This window comes from Heterodontus francisci, chromosome 8 (assembly GCF_036365525.1).
Source record: "Heterodontus francisci isolate sHetFra1 chromosome 8, sHetFra1.hap1, whole genome shotgun sequence".
NCBI lineage: Eukaryota > Metazoa > Chordata > Chondrichthyes > Heterodontiformes > Heterodontidae > Heterodontus > Heterodontus francisci.
In genome coordinates, this window is record NC_090378.1 from 19898038 (window position 1) to 19923224 (window position 25187).

Here is a 25187-nt window from a genome sequence, read left to right on the forward strand (position 1 = left end):
TTTGAAAGGTGAGAGATGAGTAAATGTTGGTAGAGGGATTTGGGTGTCCTTGTACACGAATCACAATGTAAGCATGACCCCAAGCTTCCGGTTGCTTGCCATTTCAACACACCCCGCTGCTCTCATGCCCACCTATCTGTCCTGGGCTTGCTGCAGTGTTCCAGTGAACATTAACGCAAGCTCGAGGAACAGCATCTCATTTACCGATTAGGCACGCTACAGCCTGCCGGACTGAATATTGAGCTCAATAATTTCAAAGCATGACGGGCACCCACTTTTTATTTTTAGTTATTTTTTTCTTTTTTACTTTTTATTTTAATTTGTTACATTATTCATTTTTTTTTTACCATGTGCCTGCCCACTGTTTTTTTCATGTTTGTGCTTTGGGCCAGAGCTGTTCAGTTTTCTGTCAATTAACACCCTCTCTGCACTAACACTTTGTCTTTCAGCACACTATTAGCATACCATTTGCCTTTGCTCCATGACCACCTTGTCAGTTGTTCTCTGCGACCCTGACCTATCAACACCTTCCTTTTTGTTATCTCTTGCCCCACCCCCGCTTTATTTGCTTAAAATCTATTACATTTCTAACCATTGCCAGTTCTGATGAAAGCTCACTGACCTGAAACGTTAACTCTGCTTCTATCTCCACAGATGCTGCCTGACCTGCTGAGTATTTCCAGCATTTCTTGCTTTTGTTGCTTTAGTGAGACCATGTCAGACGCAATGTATACAGTTTTAGGCTCCTTACCTAAGGGAGCCTTAGAGGTGTGCATTGAAAGGTCACTAGATTGATTCCTGGGATGAGAGGGCTGTCCTATCGGGTGAAATTGAGTACTTCCTGGAAATGAGAGGTGATCTCAGTGAAACATACTAGATTCTTGGAGGGCTTGTTGGGGTAGATGCTGAGAGGCTGTTTCCCCTGGTTAGAAAGTCTAGAACTAGGGGTTATCGTCTCAGAATAAGGAGTCGCCGCTTTTAAACTGAAATGAGAACTTTCTTCACTCTGAATTGTTTGCTCTTTGGAACCCTGTGGATGCTCAGTTGTTGAGTATATTCAAGAGTGACATTGATAGATTTTTGGACTGCAAGGGAATCCAGGGATATGGGGATCTGGTGGGAAAGTGGAGATAAGATTGAAGATTAATCATGATCCTGTTGAATGGTGGAAAAGGCCCGAGGGGCTGTATGGCCTACTCCTACTTATGTTCATTTCCCTGCCTCTATACTTGCTTAAAATCTGTTACATCTCTAACTTTTTTCAGTTCTGGCGAAAAGGCAACGACTGAAACATTGGGCTGAATTTTACTGCGAGTTTCGGGACCCTCTCGTTGGGCTGTAAAGCAGGTCCCGAAGTTGCACTTGCCAGCACCTGCCTTGTAATTAGCCACCTGCAGGCTCACTGTCTAATTAAGGATGGTGGGCAGACTCCTGGTGCTGGCCCATTCAGAGGGCAGGCAGCTCTGAAGCCTCAGCAGCCCCACTGGGAGAAGTGGGCACTGCTGAGGCAGGCAGGAGGGTGGGGGTGGGGCACCTCAAAATGGAGGCGCTTTTGTACATGTATGAAAAAATTTAAATTTAGGGGGCTAAGGGCAGTAGATCCTGTGGGACTGAGGGGAATGCCCTCCGGGGGATCGTTGGAGCTGCCTTTTTTGCCTGCAGGCCCCTCTTTGGGCTATAGAGCCTCTGGCTCCGATGGCCCCCTGGGCTGCCATGAAGCTGGCAGCCTCCCAACATGGTGAGTGGGAGGGGCACTCCACTGCTGGCAAAGTGCTAGTGGCCCTGTAAAATGGCCCTTAATGGGACCTTTAATTATGCAAATTAACTTCCTGTCTCCGTGGAGTGAGCAGCCGATCCACCTCGCAGCCTGGGAAACTTCCCCCGCAGCGGGACAGCAAAAGGGAGTGTCCCAATGTGGTTTCCTGCTATTTTACCGGGCCCGCCCCACGTCTGTTTCCGCCACAGTGGAGGGGAGGGGAGGGGAGGGGGGGCGGGAAATGGCACGAGAATTCAGCCCGTTAACTCTTGTTTCTTGCTCCACAGATGTTTCCCGACTTACTGAATACTTCCAGCACTACATATTTTTAATTATAATATTAAGCGTGTTCTTTGGTTGTAAATTAATAGGCTCTGAGCATTGTAATGCAAACTAACAAAGTTTTAAAACATCTTTTTTGAGTTTAAGTAGTTTTCTTTGTTTAAATTGGAATGAGCTATGTATATTAAATTCAAATTCATTTTGATCATGACATTTTATATGAACCAATTTTGCTTGCTCCAAAAATGTTGCCAACTTTTTTCTCCTCTTATCTGGCTCTTTCTGAAGTGCAGTTTTTTTTTGATTTATTCGTTTCATGGGGTGTAGGTGTTGCTGGCAAGGACAACATTTATTGCCATTCCTAATTGCCCTTGACAACTGAATTCAGAGGGCAGTTAAGAGTCAACCACATTGCTGTGGGTCTGGAGTCACAATTGGGCCAGACCAGGTAAGCACAGCAGATTTCCTTCCCTAAAGGACATTTAGTGAACCAGGTAGGTTGTTACTACAGTTAATGATGGTTTAATGGTGACCCTGAGACTAGCTTTCAATTCCAGATTTTCATTAATTGAATTTATTAATTAATTGAATTTAAATTCCACCAGCTACCATGGTGGGATTTGAACCTGTGTCCCCAGAGTATTAACTTGGGTTTCTGGATTACTGGTCCAGTGCCATTACCACTATACCATCGTCTTCCCATGAAATGGCCAGGAACCGCTAGCCCGCCCCATGACCGCCTTGTTTTTATTCATTCATGGTATATGAGCGTCATTGTAAAAGCCAGCATTTATTGCCCTTGAGAAGGTGGTGGTGAGTTGCCTCCTTGTACTGCTGCAGTCTGTGTCGTGTAGGTATACCTTTAAATGGCAATTTTTCATGTGACCCCAGATGGTGAATGTTATCTTCTATGGTGAAACAGCTTGCCACCAGTAACAGGCCTGTCCATGATCCTGTTCTCACTTTATGCCTGCACCACATGCATAACAATTAAAAGCGGAAACCCTGACCATCTTTTGGTTTCCTTTACGCTGGACGACTGAGACCCATTGTAGGATCCCAACTGAGATTAGCTAACTCCAATCGCATTAGGGATAAAACTAGGGACCTTTTGTCTGTGTGAACACACTGAATTGCACAACTGTGAGAGGAAGGAATGTACCCAACGCCGAATTTCAAAGATGATTTCAGTTTGTCTCAGTAATTTACTCCATCATTTATTCTACCTTTTATGTATTTTACAGGAATGTTTACCCTCACAGAAGTTGCATCTCTTAATGACATACAGGCAACCTATCGAATTCTGAAGCCATGGTGGGATGTATTCATGGATTATTTAGCCATTGTAATGCTGATGGTCGCTATCTTTGCGGGCACCATGCAACTGACCAAAGACCAAGTCGTGTGTCTTCCTGAGCCCCAATCAGATGAAAGATCAGAAACCCATCGCAGTGTCACTGAGAATCCTACAAAATTTCCCGAAGCATCTGTTGTACCAGATTTAGAAAGCGCTACGTCTTCAATAGGGAGCCGGAATCATGCTACTGAGGGAGCCAACATCTTTGCTTTTGGAACCGTTGAACTACCTGATGATGTTGTCGATCATCCTGTGCAAAGAGGCCCTCTCAACTTTGGGCGTCCGACTAACTTGGAGTATCAGCAATATGTTTTCATCAATCAGATGTGCTATCATGTGGCTTTGCCCTGGTACTCCAAGTATTTTCCTTACCTTGCTCTAATCCATACGCTCATCCTCATGGTTAGTAGCAATTTCTGGTTCAAGTACCCCAAGACCAGTTCAAAGATTGAACATTTTGTTTCTATATTGGGAAAGTGTTTTGAGTCTCCGTGGACCACAAAAGCACTCTCTGAAACTGCGTGTGAGGACTCTGAGGAGAACAAGCAACGCTTTAAGACCTCTGTGGCAAAGCATTTATCGACTGGCAGTGAAGAAGAAAGCCCTAGCTTGAGCACACCCATGATATCCAGGACTGGACCTAAATTTTCAGCTGAGAAGCCAGTCATTGAAGTTCCCAGCATGACTATTTTGGACAAGAAAGATGGAGAGCAGGCCAAAGCCCTTTTTGAAAAAGTTCGTAAGTTTCGTGCCCATGTAGAAGACAGTGATTTAATATATAAACTCTATGTTGTCCAGACAGTCATAAAGACGGTGAAGTTGATGTTTATTTTATGTTATACACTTAATTTTGTGACTTCTATAATGTTTAATCATGTCTGCAAACCAGACATAGAACATTTGACTGGATATTCTCAATTTCATTGTACTCACAACATGGCTTTTATGCTGCGAAAATTATTAATTAGCTACATTGCACTAATATGTGTTTATGGACTTGTTTGTATATATACTTTGTTTTGGCTGTTTAGGCGGCCCTTAAAGGAATATTCTTTTGAAAAGGTCCGTGAGGAAAGTAGCTTTAGTGACATTCCAGATGTTAAAAATGACTTTGCATTTCTGCTGCACATGGTTGATCAATATGACCAACTTTACTCGAAGCGCTTTGGGGTCTTCCTGTCAGAGGTGAGTGAAAACAAACTGCGGGAGCTAAGTTTGAACCACGAGTGGACTTACGAGAAACTCAAACAGCATGTCTCTCGGAATGCTCAAGACAAGCTGGAGCTGCACCTCTTCATGCTTTCCGGGGTGCCTGATGCAGTGTTTGACATGACCGAACTGGAGGTACTGAAGCTAGAACTGATTCCTGAGGCGAAGATTCCTGCCAAAATTTCCCAAATGACTAATCTTCAGGAACTGCACCTTTACCATTGCCCTGCTAAAGTGGAACAAACTGCCTTCAGCTTCCTCCGGGACCACCTTAGATATCTGCACATCAAGTTCACTGATGTTGCAGAAATTCCCACCTGGGTCTACTTGCTTAAAAACCTGCGTGAACTGTACCTAGTTGGTAATCTGAGCTCTGAAAATAATAAGATGATCGCTCTCGAGTCACTGCGAGAACTGAAACACCTGAAGATCTTGCACCTGAAGAGTAATCTGACCAAAGTTCCTTCAAACATCACTGATGTTGCACCCCATCTCACTGCTCTGTTGGTTCACAATGACGGAACAAAACTTTTAGTGCTGAACAGCTTGAAGAAGATGATCAATCTAACTGAGCTGGAACTGCAGAACTGTGAGCTGGAACGGATCCCACATGCCATTTTCAGCTTGACCAACTTGCAAGAACTAGACTTGAAATCCAACAACATTCGCACAATCGAGGAGGTGATAAGTTTTCAGCATCTGAAGCGCTTGACGTGCCTGAAGCTGTGGCACAACAAAATCATCACCATCCCTTCATCAATCAGCCTGGTGAAGAACCTTGAGTTGCTTTACCTTTCTCAGAATAAACTGGAGTCTTTACCAGCAGCTCTCTTCACTTTACAGAAGCTGAGATATCTGGATGTAAGTCACAATTCCATCGCTGTCATTCCAGCAGAGATCACGTCCCTCCAGAATTTACAGTATTTTGCAGTTACAGGAAACCGAGTGGAAATTTTGCCAAAGCAGGTTTTTAAGTGCACAAAGTTGCGGGTTTTGAACATAGGCCAAAACTGCATCACTTCCATTTCAGAAAAGGTTGGGCAGCTTGTGCAGCTCACACAGCTAGAGCTGAGGGGGAACTGCCTGGACAGACTACCAGCAGAGTTAAGTCACTGCCGCCTTCTGAAGAAAAGTGGGCTTGTCGTTGAAGATCACCTCTTTGACACGTTGCCCTCTGATGTTAAAGATTTCTTTAACCAAGACTTTAACTCAAATTCTACTTTTGGCACAGGAATATAAAGTATTGAGCAAAGCATATGTAGCAGCCTTGGAACTGAATGTTTGCTTGTTAACTGGAAAAAATGTATAAAATAGATCAAGGTACTTAAACATGGCAACTGTTTAAAAAAAACTAGATGAAGGTGATACTAGTTTTTTGCCCTGAAAAAGCGCTCAAATTATTGTAATAAATTGTAACCAATTAACTAACTGGTCACTGGTTGTCTTATGCAAGTCTGTTGATGACTGAATATTTATATATCCTTATTTGTAAATGCATTTATTTTAATTTATTCTTGACACTTTTTTTTAAAAAAACTTTTCAATTTTCATTATCTGTCAGAGGGGTGGATTACCTGATCTCTAGCCTCTCTCTCAATGCTTGTCCTCTTTCAGCTTTGCTGCTAAACTGGCCAGTACAAGATTTGTGAGTGCAGCACCGGTGTATCTCAAACTCTTAACATGATATCTCTCCTGTGGGAACCAGTAGCTTGGTTCTCTCCTTTTAATAGCCCAGTTAAGGTCAGAAGTTTGTCATGTTGGACATAAACCTGCATTTTGTGTCTCTATGGTACCAAACCACATGTCTCTTAGTTGTATCTATTTCTGTAGGAGGACAGTTAAGTTGCAGGCTCTAAACTGTGTGGATTTAGTCATGCGCCAATATCTAGCTCCTAGCACCAATTGGCTGTTTCTGAATTAAAAAACAAACTTTTTTTTTTACTTTGCTTGCTTTAAAGCAAGAAGGGCTAAGGAGATTAATTTTAGCACAAGGCCCTCCTTCACCTGTGCTATTCACCTCAATATATCGAATGTACCTATTGCCTCATAGAGGAGGTGTCTTCAGTCTAGCAAGTAATTTCTTTTCCTGTGGAGACCTGTCATTTCAGGCCTCCATTCACACCTAGGTATCCCTCTGATAACACACAAGTGTGCATCTCAACACATGTCCTATTCAATGCCTCCATTCAGTTTCATAGAAGTAGCGCTTCATACTGGTCTCAGCGCCAATCTGCAGGCAGAGAGCGAACCAGGAAAGGATTTAAAAAAACATGCATACTGGCAACTTGCCCCCTACCCGGCCAACTCTAAATCAATCTGCAGATGCACAGGTTTCTGTGTAAGTGAATGGGGTTGCGTTAGGATGCACCTTGGCTGTCCTCCAGTATACATCATGATTGGCTCTGGGTTGCCAGTGGAAACCTGAAATTATACCAAATGATTCACTTAAATTAAAGATCTCTCCTAGCAGCAATAAGATATTATCATATTTTCAATACATATGAGAAACAAATTCTCTTGTCTTTTCTTTTGCTTTCCAAGTGTTGAGAGATCCCGTTTGTTTTTATTGCATCATAATGTTTTATTAAGCTGGCTGAAGGTCATAAAAATCCAGAAATATGATAAATTGAGTTTTCTGTACTTAAAAAAAAAAAATTACAGATTAATAGCTCTGTGGCTCAGCTGATTAACAGCAACTGCAGGACTGTATGGATGAAGGCAAATCCCAGATCCTGGCTAGCTGATCTCAGCAAAAACCACAGTAGAACTCCTCCAAATTGATTTCTGTAACCGTGCCTTAGGAACAAGAACATTTCCTAAATCTGCCACCAGACCCCAGCTGGAAGTCTGTGTGTGGAATTGCTTAAAGCTGGCAGTGTTCCCGTGTTCCCACTCCTTGCAGTTGAATCATCAATAGCACTCAAAACTTAGGGTCACTCATGATGAATTTCCCTATGGGCAAGGTATGCCAATACATGGAGGAGATGGGAGAATTAGGATTGCAGGGGGGTAATTAAGTTTGAAAAAAGACCATTATTCTCTCCCATGATAGGTCAACAATGTAGGTTGGTGCTTCCAACTATTCAAAACCACATCTTGGAAAGAGATTATATTTATATAGTGCCTTTTATGGCTTCAAGATGTCCCTAAGTGCTTCACAGACAATGAATCATTATTTGCATTGTAGATATTTGCAAACTATAGGTATTTAGGCACAGCACTATCCCTTAATCTTCATTTTAGATGAAACAATGAGCATAATCCAATTTTTAAACAGATTATATCCATGATATTAAAAGGAAAAACTGCAAGTCTAAAATAAAAACAAATGCACAGCCAGTCCATCAGCCTCTGGAAAGATAAAAGCTTAATGTTTCGGGGCAGACCTGTCAGAACTGAGTAGTTCTGATCAAGTGTCTACACCCAACATATCTTATTTTCCTTAGAGACGTTCACAGACCTGATGTGTATTTCCAGTATTTGCTCTCTAGCCAAAATATCTGAACCTACACGTTACCCTGGTGATACCAGTAAATAATCTCAAATACTATTGCCTAATCATCTGGTGATAACGCCTCTATTAAAACAGTGAACTGAGGAATGTCATACAAACATGTTTATTATTTGTCCTTTGTTATCATCAATATTAATACATAGGACCTAGATTTAGGTCCTTACAACCTCAAGACCAGGCGATAAAAGTCTGCAAATAATCTGCAATTAAGAGGACTTGCATTTTGAAAATGATGAAATCAAGTCAAAAATTTGTGCTAGGAAATCTATATTGGAGAAATATCCTATGCATCAACTGTAAATTAATTGGGACTTTCTTTTAGTTGACATTCTGTGCCTGAATTCATGCTACTTGGTAAAATCAGCACAATTTATATAAACACAAGTGCTATCAAAAAATACTTGGTGATAGGACAGGACATGGTTTATTTGTGATCCTTCTAATGTAACCACCATGCATGGGGGATGCATTTAAGGAGAAGCTAGATAAGCATATGAGGGAGAAAGGAATAGAAGGATATGCTGATAGGGTTAGAGCAAATTATGGTGGGAAGAGGCTCGTGTGGAGCATAAACACCGGAATAGACAAGTTAGGTCAACTAGCCTGTTTCTGTGCTGTAAATTCCATATAACACTATGTAAGCAAATAAGGAATCCACCTAGTGTGCTGAGTTCTGATGCTGACCGAACGCTATGAGTTTTCCTACTAAACAAGCTTCCTATGGTGCAGAGATCAATATTCGTCAACTTCAGGGCCAGTTCTCCACGCTCCATTTGGACACCAACACCCTGTTTGGTTGAGTACAAAATTTGCTTTGTGCACACTTTGAAAAAATATTCCCCTCAGCTAGTACAGGTGCCGAGGCATTTTAATGCCCAAATTTGAAGAGGAAACGGCCTGAAAGAATTCTGGGTAAAGTGCCACTTTGTGTGCCAGCAGATTTTTATTTGTGTGTTTAATATATGGACGCAAAGCCGTGACAACTGAGTGCAAGAACATATTTATTTTTAAAACCGTGGTCCTTGGCAATGTTCCAAGGACAGAAAAGCACACAAATGACCCAAATTCAGGTATAGAATTTTACAGTTATAACCCTGTTTAAATTGGGCAATGGTCTCTTTAAAAAGTAGAATATAATTGGGCACTATGGGCAAAAGACATTTTTATGTATAGAACATTTATTGCAGTCCAATTACAGGGCGGCACAGTGGCTAGCACTGCAGCCTCACAGCTCCAGCGACCCGGGTTCAATTCTGGGTACTGCCTGTGTGGAGTTTGCAAGTTCTCCCTGTGTCTGCATGGGTTTCCTCCAGGTGCTCCGGTTTCCTCCCACATGCCAAAGACTTGCTGGTTGATAGGTTAATTGGCCGTTATAAATTGCCACCAGTATAGGTAGGTGGTAGGGAAATATAGGGACAGGTGGGGATGTGGTAGGGATATGGAAGTAGTGTAGGATTAGTATAAATGGGTGGTTGATGGTCGGCACAGACTCAGTGGCCGAAGGGCCTGTTTCAGTGCTGTATCTCTAAACTAAACTAAACTACAATGCACTCTATTTTTCTGAAGCTTTTTGGAAATAACCTAAATGAATGTGAACCCACAATCTTAACCTGTTTGTTTTGATTCTATTGTAAACTTTATTCTGTTATTTTTGCTGCTGCAGTTTCTTGTGGATGTTTGAAATATATCTGGGTAGAAATTGGTCTTCGGCGGTGGCACAAAATCGGCATTATGGGATTGACAGTTAAACATGGAGCCTGATAAATCCGTCCCATTGTAGTCAATGGGATTAAATATCAGGCGTTGCATAGAATGGGCGGCCGATTGGATTCTGCCTGTTTTGCGTCACCTTCCGAGATGAATTTCTATCTCAATTTATAATTAGCCTTACCACAGTAACTTTAAAAAAAAACTTGAAAATTGCTGCTCTTGTTCTTGCATGCCTGTATATTAATGCTCCAGCTTTGAGTATCAGAAGCCAATATTTCTTCAAATAGCTGTAATTTGGAATAGATGTCTGGTTAAATTTCACGCAAAACGTTACTGTCTTAAAGGCAACGAAATGTTGAATCTTAGCCAAACCAGTCTAGGTTGTTTTCCGAAAATAAGTGCTTGAATTATTCACTTCGTGCATCCTGCTAATACAGCCAGGACATTTGTTACATAGGTCATGACTGCCCTCTAGTGCAAATCCAGTGGCGTGGTCAGTGAATTGTACCAGGAGTCTGGTTCATGGCTCCTATCTCCAGCTGCGTTTGTGAACATAGACGCCCAAAAAGCTCAAAACCAATGTCCATACCTACTTACGCCAGAAATGTGACGAGTTGGAAAGCGTTTGAGATGACATTTCTTTTCCCCCAATTGATTAGATTCTTACGCAGATTAAAGTCCACCATTTGTATCACGTATTAAAATGCAGCTTGCTGATCACTTGCATAACTGAATCAATGAAGACCAGCCAATATTGGACTATTGCTTAATTAACTGAAAAGCAAACACTCTGTCCTGTCCAATGGGGTCTTGGTAAGACACGATATTAAGTTATATCTAGTTTCTAATGTTGATGGCTTTTAGAAGTGATTATTTTGCTGGTTGAAAATGGTCCTGACTTTGCGCACACTGGCATCGGCAACTGGAAATGGTGGACGAAGAAAAATGTCGAGTTTCGCTCTGAACGACCAGGTGTTCTTGTTGCATTGTGCGCCTATAGTTTTAGTTTTATTGGTAATACTAGCCTATTCCCGGCACAGCGTTAACATTTTTTCCACTCTGAACTTCGAAGATGTATATAACCTACACTGTGCCAGTAAAGACTGGAAAAACTGTTGCAGAAATTAGGTTGCGGCAGTTAGGTTGCATTGCAAACGGCCATTTTTTGTTTGACGTTGCCTTCTCTGATTCCAATCTTGCTGATATCACCACGTTTATTAAGAAACCCTGAACAGCACATCCAACGTTTGGAGACCCTTTTTGTGAAATGCTGCCTCTTTTGAATTTGCACACTTTTTCTAACAGTAAACAAAAGCCAATTGTGCATTCAATCAGCTCCTCTTTGCTACTCAGACTGAGATATTAAGTCTATGTTGAAATTGATACTGCAAGCCTGCAACCACCTAGTAAACCTGAGTAGATTCTATTAATACAGTTTAATTTTCTAACCTAGCAAATTTTAATTTAGCTAATTCAACAGTGCCAACTCTTAAACAGCCAATCTACTGAAGAAGTCATGAAGACCAGAAGAATATAATGTTGCAGATTAGGGTTTTTTATTGTAAATTTAGGAAATTAACAATCAAGAGCAACAAGATAATGACACCAAATGTATTATGGAATTATAAAAACACAAATAAAGATGATAACTAAAATGACTGTTTATTTACTTTTTAAATAATCTTCCCAAAACCAACCCTTCCCCTGCACCATCCCAACATATCAGATTACTGTTCCAAAGAAGGGTCACTGACCCAAAACGTTAACTCTGCTTCTCTTTCCACAGATGCTGCCAGACCTGCTGAGTGATTCCAGCATTTCTTGTTTTTATATCAGATTACTTGTCATTTCTTATCTTCCATCTTCGATTTGATTAGCTTAAAATGATTCTGGAGAAAGCATCTTCTGAGCATGCACATGAAAATGCCATCATGATGTTATAGATCGTGCTTTACACTGCTTTACTCTGGAGTTACACAAAGCCTCAGAACCTACCTTGACCTCTGTTTCATTTCCCCCAACTAAAGCTTCTACACACATTCTATCCTCTTGGCACCAAAGGTTTGGAACAGTGGCAGGGGGATGATAATTTTCACTTTCACCCTTTGAGCAGTAAACTGGCAGAGCAGAACACCGCCATTGTAGAACCCACGTAATTTTCATTTGGAAATTAAAAGTAGGCAGGTTCTGTAATGAGCAGGCAATCCATTCTGCTAGTTTACTGCCCAAGCAGTGAAAGTGAAAATTACCTCCTCCACTATCTCCAGTCTATGAGAATAGATTAGATTAGGCATACCACTAGACGGCTTGAACAATTCCTCGTGTTTTTTTTCGTCTTCCCAGGAAGCTACGGTGTTAGTCTCAGTCAATATTCCTTCAGGAAACTACTTAAGCAAGCTGTACATTTTCCAAATAAGCAATAAGAGATATGCCTTTAGATCGTAACAGTAGCAACTGGGCTTGTGTTCCAGTGATGGCCTTGTAAAGGGTGAATCAGGCACATGTAAATAACAACAGCTTATATCGACCGTGGGAATTTTTCATTCAGCACAGAGTTGTGTAGTATGCCTCTAGCACTGACTCGTGCACTATATTGGCCTCATCAAATGCAAGCTAACTGCTACCATGGTTCAATTAGCATATTTGCACTAATATCTGTCAAAAACTTTATTGTATAAGTGTAAGAATAACAGAATTTTACATTGTCAAAGGTGCCTGTGCTGGATCTCTTAATGCTATCTCTGCCCTTTCCCCATAACATTTTATACTTTCAAACATTTAACTGCTTGTTTCTTAAAAGTTATGATGCTGCTTCCACCACGTTTTGGTAGGGCATTCTATGTTCTAACAATATTCTGTTTATTCGAAAGAAAAAATGTTCTAACCACTTTGTTTTTTGGGATAGTTTTATGCCCTCTAGTTCCTGAATCTCAGATGTATCTTTTTCAGATTTACTTTTTCAAAATCCCTCTTAAGATCGAACATTTCTATCAGATGTTCTCTTTCAAATGAAAAGTCCCCTAGCTTCAATATTATTTCCTCACAATTAAAGCCCCTCATTACTGGTATCATATTAGTGAATCTCTCCTGTACCCTTGTCAAAGATGAATTTCATCCCCAATATTTCTAACTGCAGCTTCACCTCTTTGCTTTTGCATCTTGCATTTATAAAACCAAGAATCCTTATGTTTGTAACAGTTTCATTTACTTTTAAAGATTTTTGTAATGAATGACTAATTTTCCCAGCTCCTCTATGCCTTTTATATGTTGTGTCATCTGCAAATGTTGATACAGTAGTTTCTACAACAAACTCCCTTAGAAAAGCACAATGGTCACAACCCTGATATTTAGAACAGACCAGTTTTGAAAAACATCCATTAACTGCCATCTGTGTTTTGTCCTTTAACCAGCTTCCTATCCATGGTACCTTACTCCCTTTCATGCTAAATGGCTTAACATTATTAAGAAGTTTCCTGCACAGCACCTTATCAAAGACATTGTGAAAATCCATATACACGATTGTTGTCTAAATACTTGTCATCTATGCATAACATGGCTTGCTAGATTTGCTGCAACTTTTCCCTTGTTATGCACCTACATTATCTAGAGCAAGGTAAATAGGAACAGGACATCTCTGAAAGATCCTGCCATGCCCAGTCAGATGTGAGTCAACACACACTAGTACCAGGAAAAACTGCACTACAAAATGCCAAGGATGTTTTTATACTACCAGCGTCAGGAGCTTAATGTCACCAGTCAGCACGGAATCATAGATAAATGAAGGGCAGATTATGCTATTACTGTCTCTTAACTTAGAAGTGTATGAAGAAGGAGATAATTTACTTGATGGAGTCTTTTCATTTTTTGACTGATCGACATCCTCCATACATCAATTTCTAACTCTCACACCCATCCTTACAGGCACTGGTGGGGTATAGCTTTTTCTTTAGGGGTGGGTGTGGTGGGGTGGAAGAGAATACGTTGGTGATTAATTACTTTTAGGTTAAAATGATACGACCAATAGCACTGTCCCTGTATATGACATGCGAATGGAAAACCATTTGCATGTCCAGTATGTGGTTTTCCTCATCTGTCAGAAGCATTCCAACTTTCACATATAATGAATTACTTTGTAGTGCAGCGAGTGTTATATTAGTAAATATGCCAGATACTTAATGTACATCATAATCCCACTAACATCAATAAGATGAATGGCTAATTAATCTGCTTTTGGTGATTGAGGGAGGCGTGTTGTCCAGGGTACCACAAACACTTCTTTGAAAAAAGCCATGCGATCTAATCCTCTGGAACTGGCATGCAGGTCCTTAGTTTGTCAGCTGAAGGACAGCACCTCTGACAATGCACAATGCCCTCAGTACTGCACTGGAGTGTCAGTATGGATGATGTCGCCACAAATATCGGAGTGGAGTTTGAACCTAAGGTGACAATATAGGCTGACTTCACAGTTTTATCTCATACAGTTCTAAAATAGCTGGAGTTAAAATAGAACCTATTCTTCCTTACCCAATTTCAAAATGAGGATCTGGAGTTGAAAGTCTATATTTCATCAGCAGCATTATTTTAAAGCTAGCATTAAAATAACAATGATCTGAAAATCTATGTTGAACTGTCTATAGGACCCGGTCAGGTTGTCTGATCTGGAATTTAGGATATGAAGGCTTTATTCTAGCTGTTAGTTAAATTTTACTTGATCAAGGCATAAAAGGACTTCAGCATCCAGAACTTCTGTCAGCAAATTTCCATCAGCATTCTATTGCAATAGTTAGAACCATTGTGTCTTTACTTGACAGGTTTCAGAACTGAGGCTTTTGGACTGATTAAATACTGAGGGATTCTCTGTAGGCTTTGGACTAGTAGAACATTTGCATTCTAACAATTGAACTGAGATTCACAACATCCATGAAAATCCCAAGTGGAAGGTCTACCAAGGGACAAACCTGATTGTGCCATCCAAACATCACACTGCTGTCAGACTCTGCAAAAATAAAATTTCTTTAAAGGATCATTTTAACAGGCTGTGCACTAATCACTATTTTATTGTTTTAAAGTGTTTTGTTTCAGCATTATGCCAAGTCTTTGCTTGTTTGACCAACTTGATCGAATTTTTTGAAGAAGTAACAAGGAAGATGAGGGTAATGCAGTTGATGTGGTCTACATGGATTTTAGCAAGGCTTTTGACAAGGTCCCACATGGCAGACTTGTTAAAAAAAATTAAATCCCAAGGGATCCAGGGAAATGCAGCAAGGTGGTTACAAAATTGGCTCAGTGGCAGGAAACAAAGGGTAATTGTTGACGGCTGTTTTAGCGACTGGACGGCTGTTTCCAGTGGCGTTCCGCAGGGCTTAGTACTGGGTCCCCTGCTTTTTGTGGTGTATAATAATGATTTGGACATAAATGTAATAAGGCAAATGAATACACGATTAATGGGAAAATACTGAGAAGTGTAGAGGAATAAGGGACCTTGGAGTGAATGTCCACAAATCCCTGAAGGTAGCCGGACAGGTCGATAAGGTGGTTAAGAAGGCATATGGAATCCTTTCCTTTATTAGCCAAGGTATAGAATACAAGAGCAGGGAGGTTATGCTGGAATTGTATAACTCATTGGTTAGGTCATAACTTGAGTACTGTGTGCAGTTCTGGTCACCACATTACAGAAAGGATGTAATTGCACTAGAGGGTACAGAGGAGATTTAAGAGGATGTTGCCAGGACTGGAAAAATGCAGAGGAAAGATTGGATAGGCTGGGGTTGTTCTCCTTGGACAGAAGGCTGAAGGGAGATCTGATTGAAATGTACAAAATTTTGAGGGGCCTGGATAGAGTGAAGGTGAAGGGTCTATTCACCTTAGCAGAGAGGTCAGTGATGAGGGGGCATAGATTTAAGGTGATTGGTAGAAAGATTAGAGGGGAGGTGAGGAAAAACTTCTTCACCCAGAGGGTGGTGATGGTCTGGAACTCACTGCCTGAAAGGCGGATACCCTCAACTCATTCAAAAGGAGTCTGGATATGCAGCTCAAGCGCCATAAGCTGCAGACCAAATGTTGGAAGGTGGGATTAGAATAGGTGGATCTTTTTCGGCCGGCACAGACACGATGGGCCAAGTGGCTTCTTTCTGTGCCTTAAACTTTATACGATTCTATGATTCTTACTGTTTCTATGTGCCATTTAATCTTTAAATTATAGTGTGCACTAATATATAGATAGGAGAAAGTGGTGGGCATTCTACGTGATCTCTGGTGAACTATACATTGTAATGGGGGGTGGGGGGTGGGGGGGGCGGGGTAGGGTGTGTGAACTAAAGGCCTGCTACCCAACCCGAACCTGACGGGACCCAGTCGGGTCGGGCGCGGGAAAAAGTGGAGGGACTCGGGCTCGGGTCCGATGTGGTTCTATTGGGTTCGGGTCGGGCGCGGGAAAAAGTGGAGGGACTCGGGCTCGGGTCCGATGTGGTTCTATCGGGTTCGGGTCGGGTTTTTATTTCCTGAGCAGGCCTTTAGTGCGAACTATTATCTTGGACATGTTTCACACACAACATATAGAAGCGCGCGGGTTTATTGATCATTAGAAATTTGGTCTTTTCCCTGTGAACCCAAGAAATAAATGATTGAGAAAAGTCTAAATTGCAACACACATAATTTTCTATTCAGAGGCAAGAGTTCTACCAAATAAGCCAAGTTAACTCTTCAAGATAGGTCATAGTCATGTGGCATTTGAAGGATGGATATCATTCCAAAAGTGTATCAGGCAGCTAGCTAATCTATCTTCCCAACTTCCACAACCATTTTCAATGAAGTTGCCTCATTCTGGGCATCACTCCAGTACCTGATTAGTGTTTCCTCCTCAAAAGTGAGACATACATTTTCCTTTCTCCTCTTGAAAACTTTTTGGGGGTAATTTTTTCTGAACCTTTCCAGGATTGGATTGGGCACCCATTTTACCCTCCACCTGACTTTATTTTCCATTCAAATCAGTGACCCACATTTTTCTGTTTGCAGCTTTTGCCATTCACCTTGTGTACAGTTTATAGTGGGCTCGTCAGCGGAGACTTGTATTCATCTGTTTGAATTTGACACCCTCCACAGGAGATCAATGGTGTCTGTCAGCAGGTCAAGCAGCAACGAGGTTTTTCAACCAATCACATTGATGACTCCTCACTGAGACACACAGACTGCAAAGCTGACAGTTAAAAAATTGGAAATATAAGTTACATTTAAATCATTGTACAGGAAGCAAAATAAAGATTAGGACATACACATGTAATTAAGAGAAAGACATAAAACAGCAAAACAATTTTTAAAAAAATCTGTAACGTTAATTTTCTTGAGGGAATGAGAATCCACACTTATAAAATTAATTTTGAGGTTGTTCAGCAGTAATTATCACTTACTCTGCTGTTAAGAACTCAGTTACTCCTGATTGAACAAGCCCTAACTTTTTCAGCAATTTTAGAGCAAGAATAGTTGGTAAATAGCCTAAGGTCTTGCCATGATAGTGATCTTTGTCGAAGAATGCAGCAGCATGGCCTGTGGGAGGAGTAGGGTATCACTCATAGTAACTTCCGGACCTTTGCGGATGCCAGAAGTTGCTGTCAGTTTTACCCTGTAATAATGATGTACACTGACAGCTTCACCATTATTAGGAATGCAAAATACAGGCCACAAGAAAGTAAAAGTGGGTAGCATGTTAAATGATGCCTGCTCCTGTCAATTTTCCATCTGGGTGCGTTAGGTTAAAATGATCCCCCACTTTACTTTAAAATCAATTTATTTCAAAATCCAAGATTTGCAACTTTTTCACCAAGCTCCAAGAGGGACAGTGTGAAGATAAAATCCAATACCAGGGTCCTGCGCTTGAACAAGGGGGACTACAATAGAATGAGGGAGGACTTGGCTAAAGTAGACTGGAAACAAAGATTTTATGGTGGGACAGTTGACGAGCAGTGGAGGACTTTCAAAGCAATTTTTCAAAGTGCTCAGCAAAAGTATATTCCAGTGAAAAGGAAGGACTGGAAGAAAAGGGGTAATCTGCCATGGGTGTCTAAGGAAATAAGGAAGAAATTGAAAGAGAAGGCATACAAAGTGGCCAAAAACAGCATGAAACTAGAAGATTGGGAAAACGTTAAAGGTCAACAGAAAGCCACAAAAAGAGCTATAAAGAAAAGTAAGATAGAACATGAGAAAAAACTAGCACAGAATATAAAGACAGATAGCAAAAGTTTCTATAAATATATAAAACGAAAAAGAGTAGCTAAAGTAAACGTTGGTCCTTTAGAGGATGAGAAGGGGAATTTAGTTATGGGATATGATGAAATGGCCGAGGCATTGAACAGGTATTTTGTATCGGTCTTCACAGTGGAGGACATTAATAACATGCCAGTAATTGACAAAGAGACGAACGTAGGTGAGGACCTGGAAACAATCATTATTACGGAAGAGGTAGTGTTGGGCAAGCTAATGGAGCTAAGGATTGATAAGTCTCCTGGCCCTGATGGAATGCATCCCAGGGTACTAAAAGAGATGGCGGGAGAAATAGCAGGTGCACTGGCGGTAATTTTCCAAAATTCACTGGACTCTGGGGTAGTCCCAGCAGATTGGAAAACAGCAGATGTGACGCCACTGTTTAAAAAGGGAGGTAGACAAAAGATGGGGAATTATAGACCGGTTAGCTTAACCTCTGTAGTGGGGAAGATGCTTGAGTCTATTATCAAGGAAGAAATAGCAGGGCATCTCGATAGAAATTGTCCCATTGGGCAGACGCAGCATGGGTTCATGAAGGGCAGGTCATGCTTGACAAATTTTTTGGAATTCTATGATGACATTACGAGCAAGGTGGACAATGGGGACCCAGTGGATGTGGTGTACCTAGATTTCCAAAAGGCCTTCGACAAGGTGCCGCACAAGAGGCTGCTGCATAAGATAAGGATGTATGGCGTTAGGAGTAAAGTATTAGCATGGATAGAGGATTGGTTGACTAACAGGAAGCAGAGAGTGGGGATAAATGAGTGCTATTCTGGTTGGCAATCAGTCACTAGTGGTGTGCCTCAGGGATCGGTGTTGGGACCGCAATTATTTACAATTTATATAGATGATTTGGAGTTGGGGACCACGTGTAGGTTGTCAAAGTTTGCAGATGACACTAAGATGAGTGGCAGAGCAAAGTGTGCAGATGACTGTGAAACTTTGCAGAGGAACATAGATACATTGAGTGAGTGGGCAAAGGTCTGGCAGATGGAATACAATGTTAATAAATGTGAAGTCATTCATTTCGGTAGGAGTAACAGTAAAAAGGATTATTACTTGAATGGTAAAAAGTTGCAGCATGCTGCTATGCAGAGGGACCTGGGTGTCCTTGTGCATGAATCGCAGAAGGTTGGTCTGCAGGTACAGCAAGTAATTAGGAAGGCAAATGGAATTTTGTCCTTCATTGCTAAAGGGATTGAGTTTAAAAGCAGAGAGGTTATGTTGCAGCTGTATAAGGTACTGGTGAGGCCGCACCTGGAGTACTGTGTGCAGTTTTGGTCTCCTTACTTGAGAAAGGATATACTGGCACTGGAGAGGGTGCAGAGGAGGTTCACTTGGTTGATTCCGGAGTTGAGGGGGTTGGCTTATGAGGAGAGACTGAGTAGATTGGGATTATATTCATTGGAATTCAGAAGAATGAGGGGGGGATCTTATAGAAACATATAAAATTATGAAGGGAATAGATAAGATACAAGTAGAGAGGATGTTTCCACTGGCAGGTGAAGCTAGGACAAGAGGGCATAGCCTCAAGATTAGAGGGAGCAGATTTAGGACTGAATTAAGAAGGAACTTCTTCACCCAGAGGGTTGTTAATCTATGGAATTCCTTGCCCAGTGAAGTAGTTGACGCTTCTTCAGTAAACGTTTTTAAAGCTAAGGTAGATATCTTTTTGAACAATAAAGGAATTAAGGGATACGGTGAGAGCGCGGGTAAGTGGATCTGAGTCCACGAAAAGATCAGCCATGATCTTATTGAATGGCGGAGTAGGCTCGAGGGGCCGGACGGCCTACTCCTGCTCCTAGTTCTTATGATCTTATGACAGTTCAAATTCATGGTCAGCACTGGTTAGCAACGCAGGTTCCCCCTAATCTGATCTTAAAAATTAACAAACTTCCCCTCTAAAATGTCAGAACACAAGAAGTCAAACTAAACAAACCTAATATTTTCTCTGTTCAAGCCTTGTATTGAAATTGTAAATGTCAGCATTAAGAATTCATCTATGAAGAAATCTCCCCCAATTGTTTCTAACCTTTCAGGATGGTTTTGATCTTACAGTAGGTTAAAGGGTCGGCACAACATCGTGGGCCGAAGGGCCTGTACTGTGCTGTACTGTTCTATGTTCTATGATTAAAAATACTACAGTATTCAGTCACAGTACAGATTCTAATTAGTTTAACCCTGTGACATAAGCTGGCCAGTGAAGCCAGCGGGTTAATTAAGGAAAGCCAGCATGGATTTCTTCAGGGAAAATCATGTTTAATTAACTTGCTGGAGTTTCTTTGAGGAGGTAACCGAGAGGGTTGATGAGGGCAATGCTGTTGATGTGGTACATGAACTTTCAAAAGACGTTTGATACTGTGCCACACAACAGACTTGTGAGCAAATTTATAGCTCATGGAATAAAAGGGACGGTAGAAACATGCATACGGAATTGGCTGAGTGACAAGAAACAGAGAGTTGTGATTAATGGATGTTTTTCCGACTGGAGGAAGATCTGTTGTGGAGTTCCCAAGGGGTCAGTGTTGGGACCCTTGCTTTTCCTGTATATGTTAATGACCTAGACCTTGGTATACAGGGCACAAGTTCAAAGTTTGCAGATGATATGAAACTTGAAAGCATTGTGAACTGTGAGTATAGTGTAGAGCTCCGGGGGGACATAGACAGGTTGGTGGAATGGGCAGACAGATGGCAGATGAAGTTCAATGCAGAGAAATACGAAGTAATTCATTTTGGTAGGAAGAACATGGAGAGACAATATAGAATAAAGGGTGTGAAAAGCTGGGTGTATATGTGCATAAATCATTGAAGGTGGCAGGACAGGTTGAGAAAGCGGTTAATAAAGCATACAGTACCCTGGACTTTATTAATAGGGGTATAGAGTACAAGAGCAAGGAAGTGATGTTGAACTTGTATAAGACACGAGTTTGGCCTCAGCTGGAGTATTGCGTCCAGTTCTGGGCGCCGCACTTTAGGAAAGACGTGAGGGCATTGGAGAAAGTACAGAAAAGATTCATGAGAATGGTTCCAGAGATGAGGAATTTCAATTATGAAGACAGAGTGGAGAAGTTAACACTGTTTTCTTTGGAGGAGAAGGCTGAGAGGTGATTTGATAGAGATATTCAAAATCATGAGGGCTCTGGACAGAGTAGATAGAGAGAAACTGTTCCCACTTGTGAAAGGATCAAGAACGAGAGGGCACAGATTTAAATTATTTGGTAAGAGAAGTAAAAGTGACATGAGGGAAAAACCTCATGCAGAGAGTGGTTAAGGTCTGGAATGCGTTGCTGAGAGTGTGTTGGAGGCAGGTTCAATTGAAGCATTCAGAAGGGAATAAGACTGTTAGATGAAAAGGAAGAATGTGCACGGTTATGGGGAGAAGGCAGGGGAATGGAATGGAGTGAATTGCTCTTTTGGAGAGCCGATGTGGACACGATGGGCCGAATGACCACCTTCTGCATTGTAACAATTCTGTGATTGTTTTATCTTCAGTAAAAAAAAAAAAATTTTTTTTCATCTTTCTATTTGAAACATCAAATTCATACTGGGATCGTACATGAAAACCATGATTGACATTCCCAGAGAAAAAAGCAGTCTTTAATGGTTAGCATGTAAAGTGACACTCAGCAAAGGAGGAACTCAAAAAACGTACTGCCACACTTTCTGAAGAGGAATATTCTGAATATCTGAGGAGAACTTTGCATGAAAGTAGAATTTTCACACGCTACCCCCCAATTTTCCTGCTCCTCTCCTGAAGGCCCTGAGTGCATGCTCCTAGTGATTCCAAGAGCATTAAAACCAAGTCCATTGCTGGCCTTAGCTCATCACCACCTACACACAGGTGGAGGATAAACTTAAGATCATCACCAAAAGAACAAACTTGAAGACTTTTGAGTTTGCTGGGGGTTGTAAAGAAATAGCCCACCACAACCAGTGATGAACAGAATCCAAATTAGCTTTTCAAAAGTAAGTGGTAAAATACTTGAGTTAGGGAAAGGGTAGAGTGGAACAAAAACAAGAAATGCTGGATTCACTCAGCAGGTCTGGCAGCATCTGTGGAAAGAGAAGCAGAGTTAACATTTCGGGTCAGTGACCCTTCTTCGGAACTGGGGGGTAGAGTGGGCAGCTCTCACAGAGAGCCTGTAGAAGCATTGGAATAATTTGGCCTTTTTCTGTGCTATAAAGAAATTGATGATGCCATCTACTGCAGATCAGTATGGCTCTGTATTTCCCACTATTGCAGAAAGGGTGTTGCCGATAATTTGCACCTGACTCAAATCCTCATGACCAGATACGGCAGCTCCCCGATGCGAAACCTTCCGCTTTCAACTGCTCCTGTCATGTCGCCCTTTGCCCGTAACAAAGATGGCGGCGGCTGCACACTCAAGTCGTCAGAGGCTGCGTTGCCAGCCAGGCACGTTGTTGACAGACTACGCATGCGCAGTCTTCCGTGTGCCCAGGCATTCCCCGCCCATTCCCGGCGCGCGGGATCTGTTTCATTTGAAAGACCAACCGCCAGTCACGCGCGCGATGCTGGGATTAACGGTTTTGGGCCCACAAGCAGACAGCTCAGTGAGAGAGCACAGGGCTAAAGGTAATCTCTCACCCTCTCCGGCACCTTGCACTTTGTTCAGAGGGATGGACATGAGAGATTGGTTATATTATAAAACATTCAGATGGAGAAAGGAAGTTATTAAGTCAGTAAAGAATTAGAAAGGAGCAATGGCAGTAGGCTCTTAGAGAGTTCAAGGTGTGTGTGGGTCAAGCCCACAACATAGTCCTTTGACTAGTCATCTAATTCTCTCTTTGATAATGGCTATTTTGACTGTTTATCTGGAAGTCTATTTAATAAGTTGCTGATGGGGAAGAGACTGAATTTTAAAGCCCCGATGGGAGCGGTCATGGAGGTGGGCGGCGTGCCGGTTCCTTGGCTCCATGCCGTCCCCAGGCCATTTTCCCCCTCTAAAATAAAAGCAAAATACTGCAGATGCTGGAAATCTGAAATAAAAACAGAAAGTGCTTGAAATACTCAGCAGGTCAGGCAGCATCTGTTGAAAGGTCACTGACCTGAAACGTTGACTCTGCTTCTCTCTCTGCAGATGCTGCCTGACCTGCTGAGTATTTCCAGCATGTTCTGTTTTACTCCCAACACATGCCCATGTGCTATTGAAAGTAGGTATGTAAAGCAGAATATAATGTTTGAAATATGACTTTACCAATAATCCATACAAGGTGAGAATAACACAAACTTGATTTTAAAATTCTCATCCTTGCTTTCAAATCCCTACAAAGCCTCACTCTGCTGATAACTGTAATCTCCTCCAGCCCCATAACCCTCTGAGATATCTGCACTGTACTAATTCTGGCCTATTGAGTATTCCTGATTTTAATTGCTCCACCATTGGTGCCCAGGCAGCTAAAGGCTGAATTCCCTCCCTAAACCTCTCTACCTCTCTGACCTCCTTTAAAACATTCCTTAAACCTACCTGTGACCAAGGTTTTGGTCATCTGCCCTTATGTCTGATGTGGCTCGGTATCAAATTTTGTTTGATATTCTTCCTGTGAAATGTCTTGGGATGTTTTACTATGTTAAAGGTGCTATATAAATACAAGTTGTTGCTGTGATGCAATATTTGGTGACTGATTTATATAACTTGTAACATCTTTTTGTTCCTTTAGGTATGTTTTCAGTGGTTGAATTGAAATATTTTGGAGACCAACGAGCTACATTTAAAATTTTAAAACCATGGTGGGATGTTTTCACAGATTATTTAACTATTCTGATGCTTATGGTAGCAGTTTTTGGAGGGACATTGCAGGTAACACATTGTTGTATTCACACATACACATATATGTAATGGATGGATCTGTGCTGCTTTGACTTCTCTGGTTTATCAAATGTCTATTTTAACCAGTTTTTTTTGTAATGACTCAGTGCTGTTTCATAGCAAATAGCATGTTTTCTAATGTTTTCAATAGATTTCTAGCTATAAGCAGATTAAAACCCCTCAAACTGTGGAAAAAGTAATTTGTGCCATTCTACTATCATCGCAAAGAGCAGAATTATTCCAGATACAATCAAATTATGACTAATATACCTACACTTCCTGAAACTACAATTAATTTAAAGAACTGTGGCTAAGTGATGTACCTCACCATTACAATGAAACATGCACTTATTTTCCTGCATTTAGTTTTGTCTAGTTTTACCCGATTGTCTGAATAAATTACTTCTAGCAACATTTATTATGTGGGATTGTGGATGGTTAAGAGTTGTAAATAAAACTAATCTTTTTTGCGTTTGTTAAACATTATTAAACATAAGAGTGAAATAAAGGTAATCTGAACCCTTGGATTTAATTCCACCAACGCTCACTTTGTAGAATCTATAAAATAATTTCTGTATATGATTTCAATAAAATGTAAAATGTGTCCATACTAGTTAACTATAATACTGCAGTTGCATTTATTTATAGATTACTTCAGTACTATCATTTGAGGAGAATATTATCACATAATTCACACAATAATACAACATGGAGAGCAATGGATACTGAGAGGAGCTGCATAGATTTAGCTTGCTACCATGCATACTGTGTCTTATATATTATACCCCTTAGTTATATAATGCTGACTTTATGTACACCAAGTCACTGTCCCCATCTCACAGAACAAGAACAGGGCTGGATATTCTGAAATTTGTATTAGTTGAGGCTAAAATGCACCCACTATTTTGCCCAGGGGATCTTAAGCACTGAAAGAAAGTGGGGGGTGGGGTTGGGAAGGGGCAAAGGATAACCAAGGATAAAGTTGCAAAGAAGAGAAGCTCAATTAAGGAGCTGCCAGCACAAGAGCCATCTTAAGCTTGACAAGAAATGCTGGAAAACCTATCACACACTGGATTCCTGATCTTGTAGTTTGGAGAGGGAATCATCAAATATTGTAAAATTAGATTGTAGAATATAGAAAATATTGTCATCGAGGGAACCGAGCTGAATGCCGTCAAGCGATTTACTTATTTGGGAGCATCATCTCGTTTGATGTCGCCATAGATAAGGAAGTGGACAATAGGCTCTCAAAAGCAAATAGTACATTCGGCAGAC

The 25187-nt window shown here is 41.2% G+C and overlaps 2 protein-coding genes across 9 annotated transcripts in view; both read left to right on the top strand.

The window, feature by feature from the left end:
- The window catches only part of LOC137372682 (volume-regulated anion channel subunit LRRC8D-like), a 104560-nt gene extending 98532 nt beyond the window's left edge, over positions 1–6028 (top strand). For all 7 annotated transcript variants that reach the window (XM_068036746.1, XM_068036747.1, XM_068036752.1 and 4 more), the window contains one exon: positions 3283–6028. In XM_068036746.1, coding sequence (XP_067892847.1) covers positions 3285–5843 — 2559 coding nt within the window. In that variant the 5' untranslated portion in view covers positions 3283–3284 and the 3' untranslated portion in view covers positions 5844–6028. The remainder of the gene's footprint in view (positions 1–3282) is intronic.
- LOC137372681 (volume-regulated anion channel subunit LRRC8C-like) overlaps positions 1–25187 on the top strand; it is a 137830-nt gene that overhangs the window by 98528 nt on the left and 14115 nt on the right. Inside the window, exons 1-2 of one of the 2 annotated variants that reach the window (XM_068036743.1) lie at positions 22346–22678; positions 23764–23903. In XM_068036743.1, the coding sequence (XP_067892844.1) occupies positions 22450–22678; positions 23764–23903 (369 nt within the window). In that variant the 5' untranslated portion in view covers positions 22346–22449. Of the gene's footprint in view, positions 1–22345; positions 22679–23763; positions 23904–25187 lie in introns of those variants that run through there. The other variant, XM_068036745.1, reaches the window with a different exon arrangement.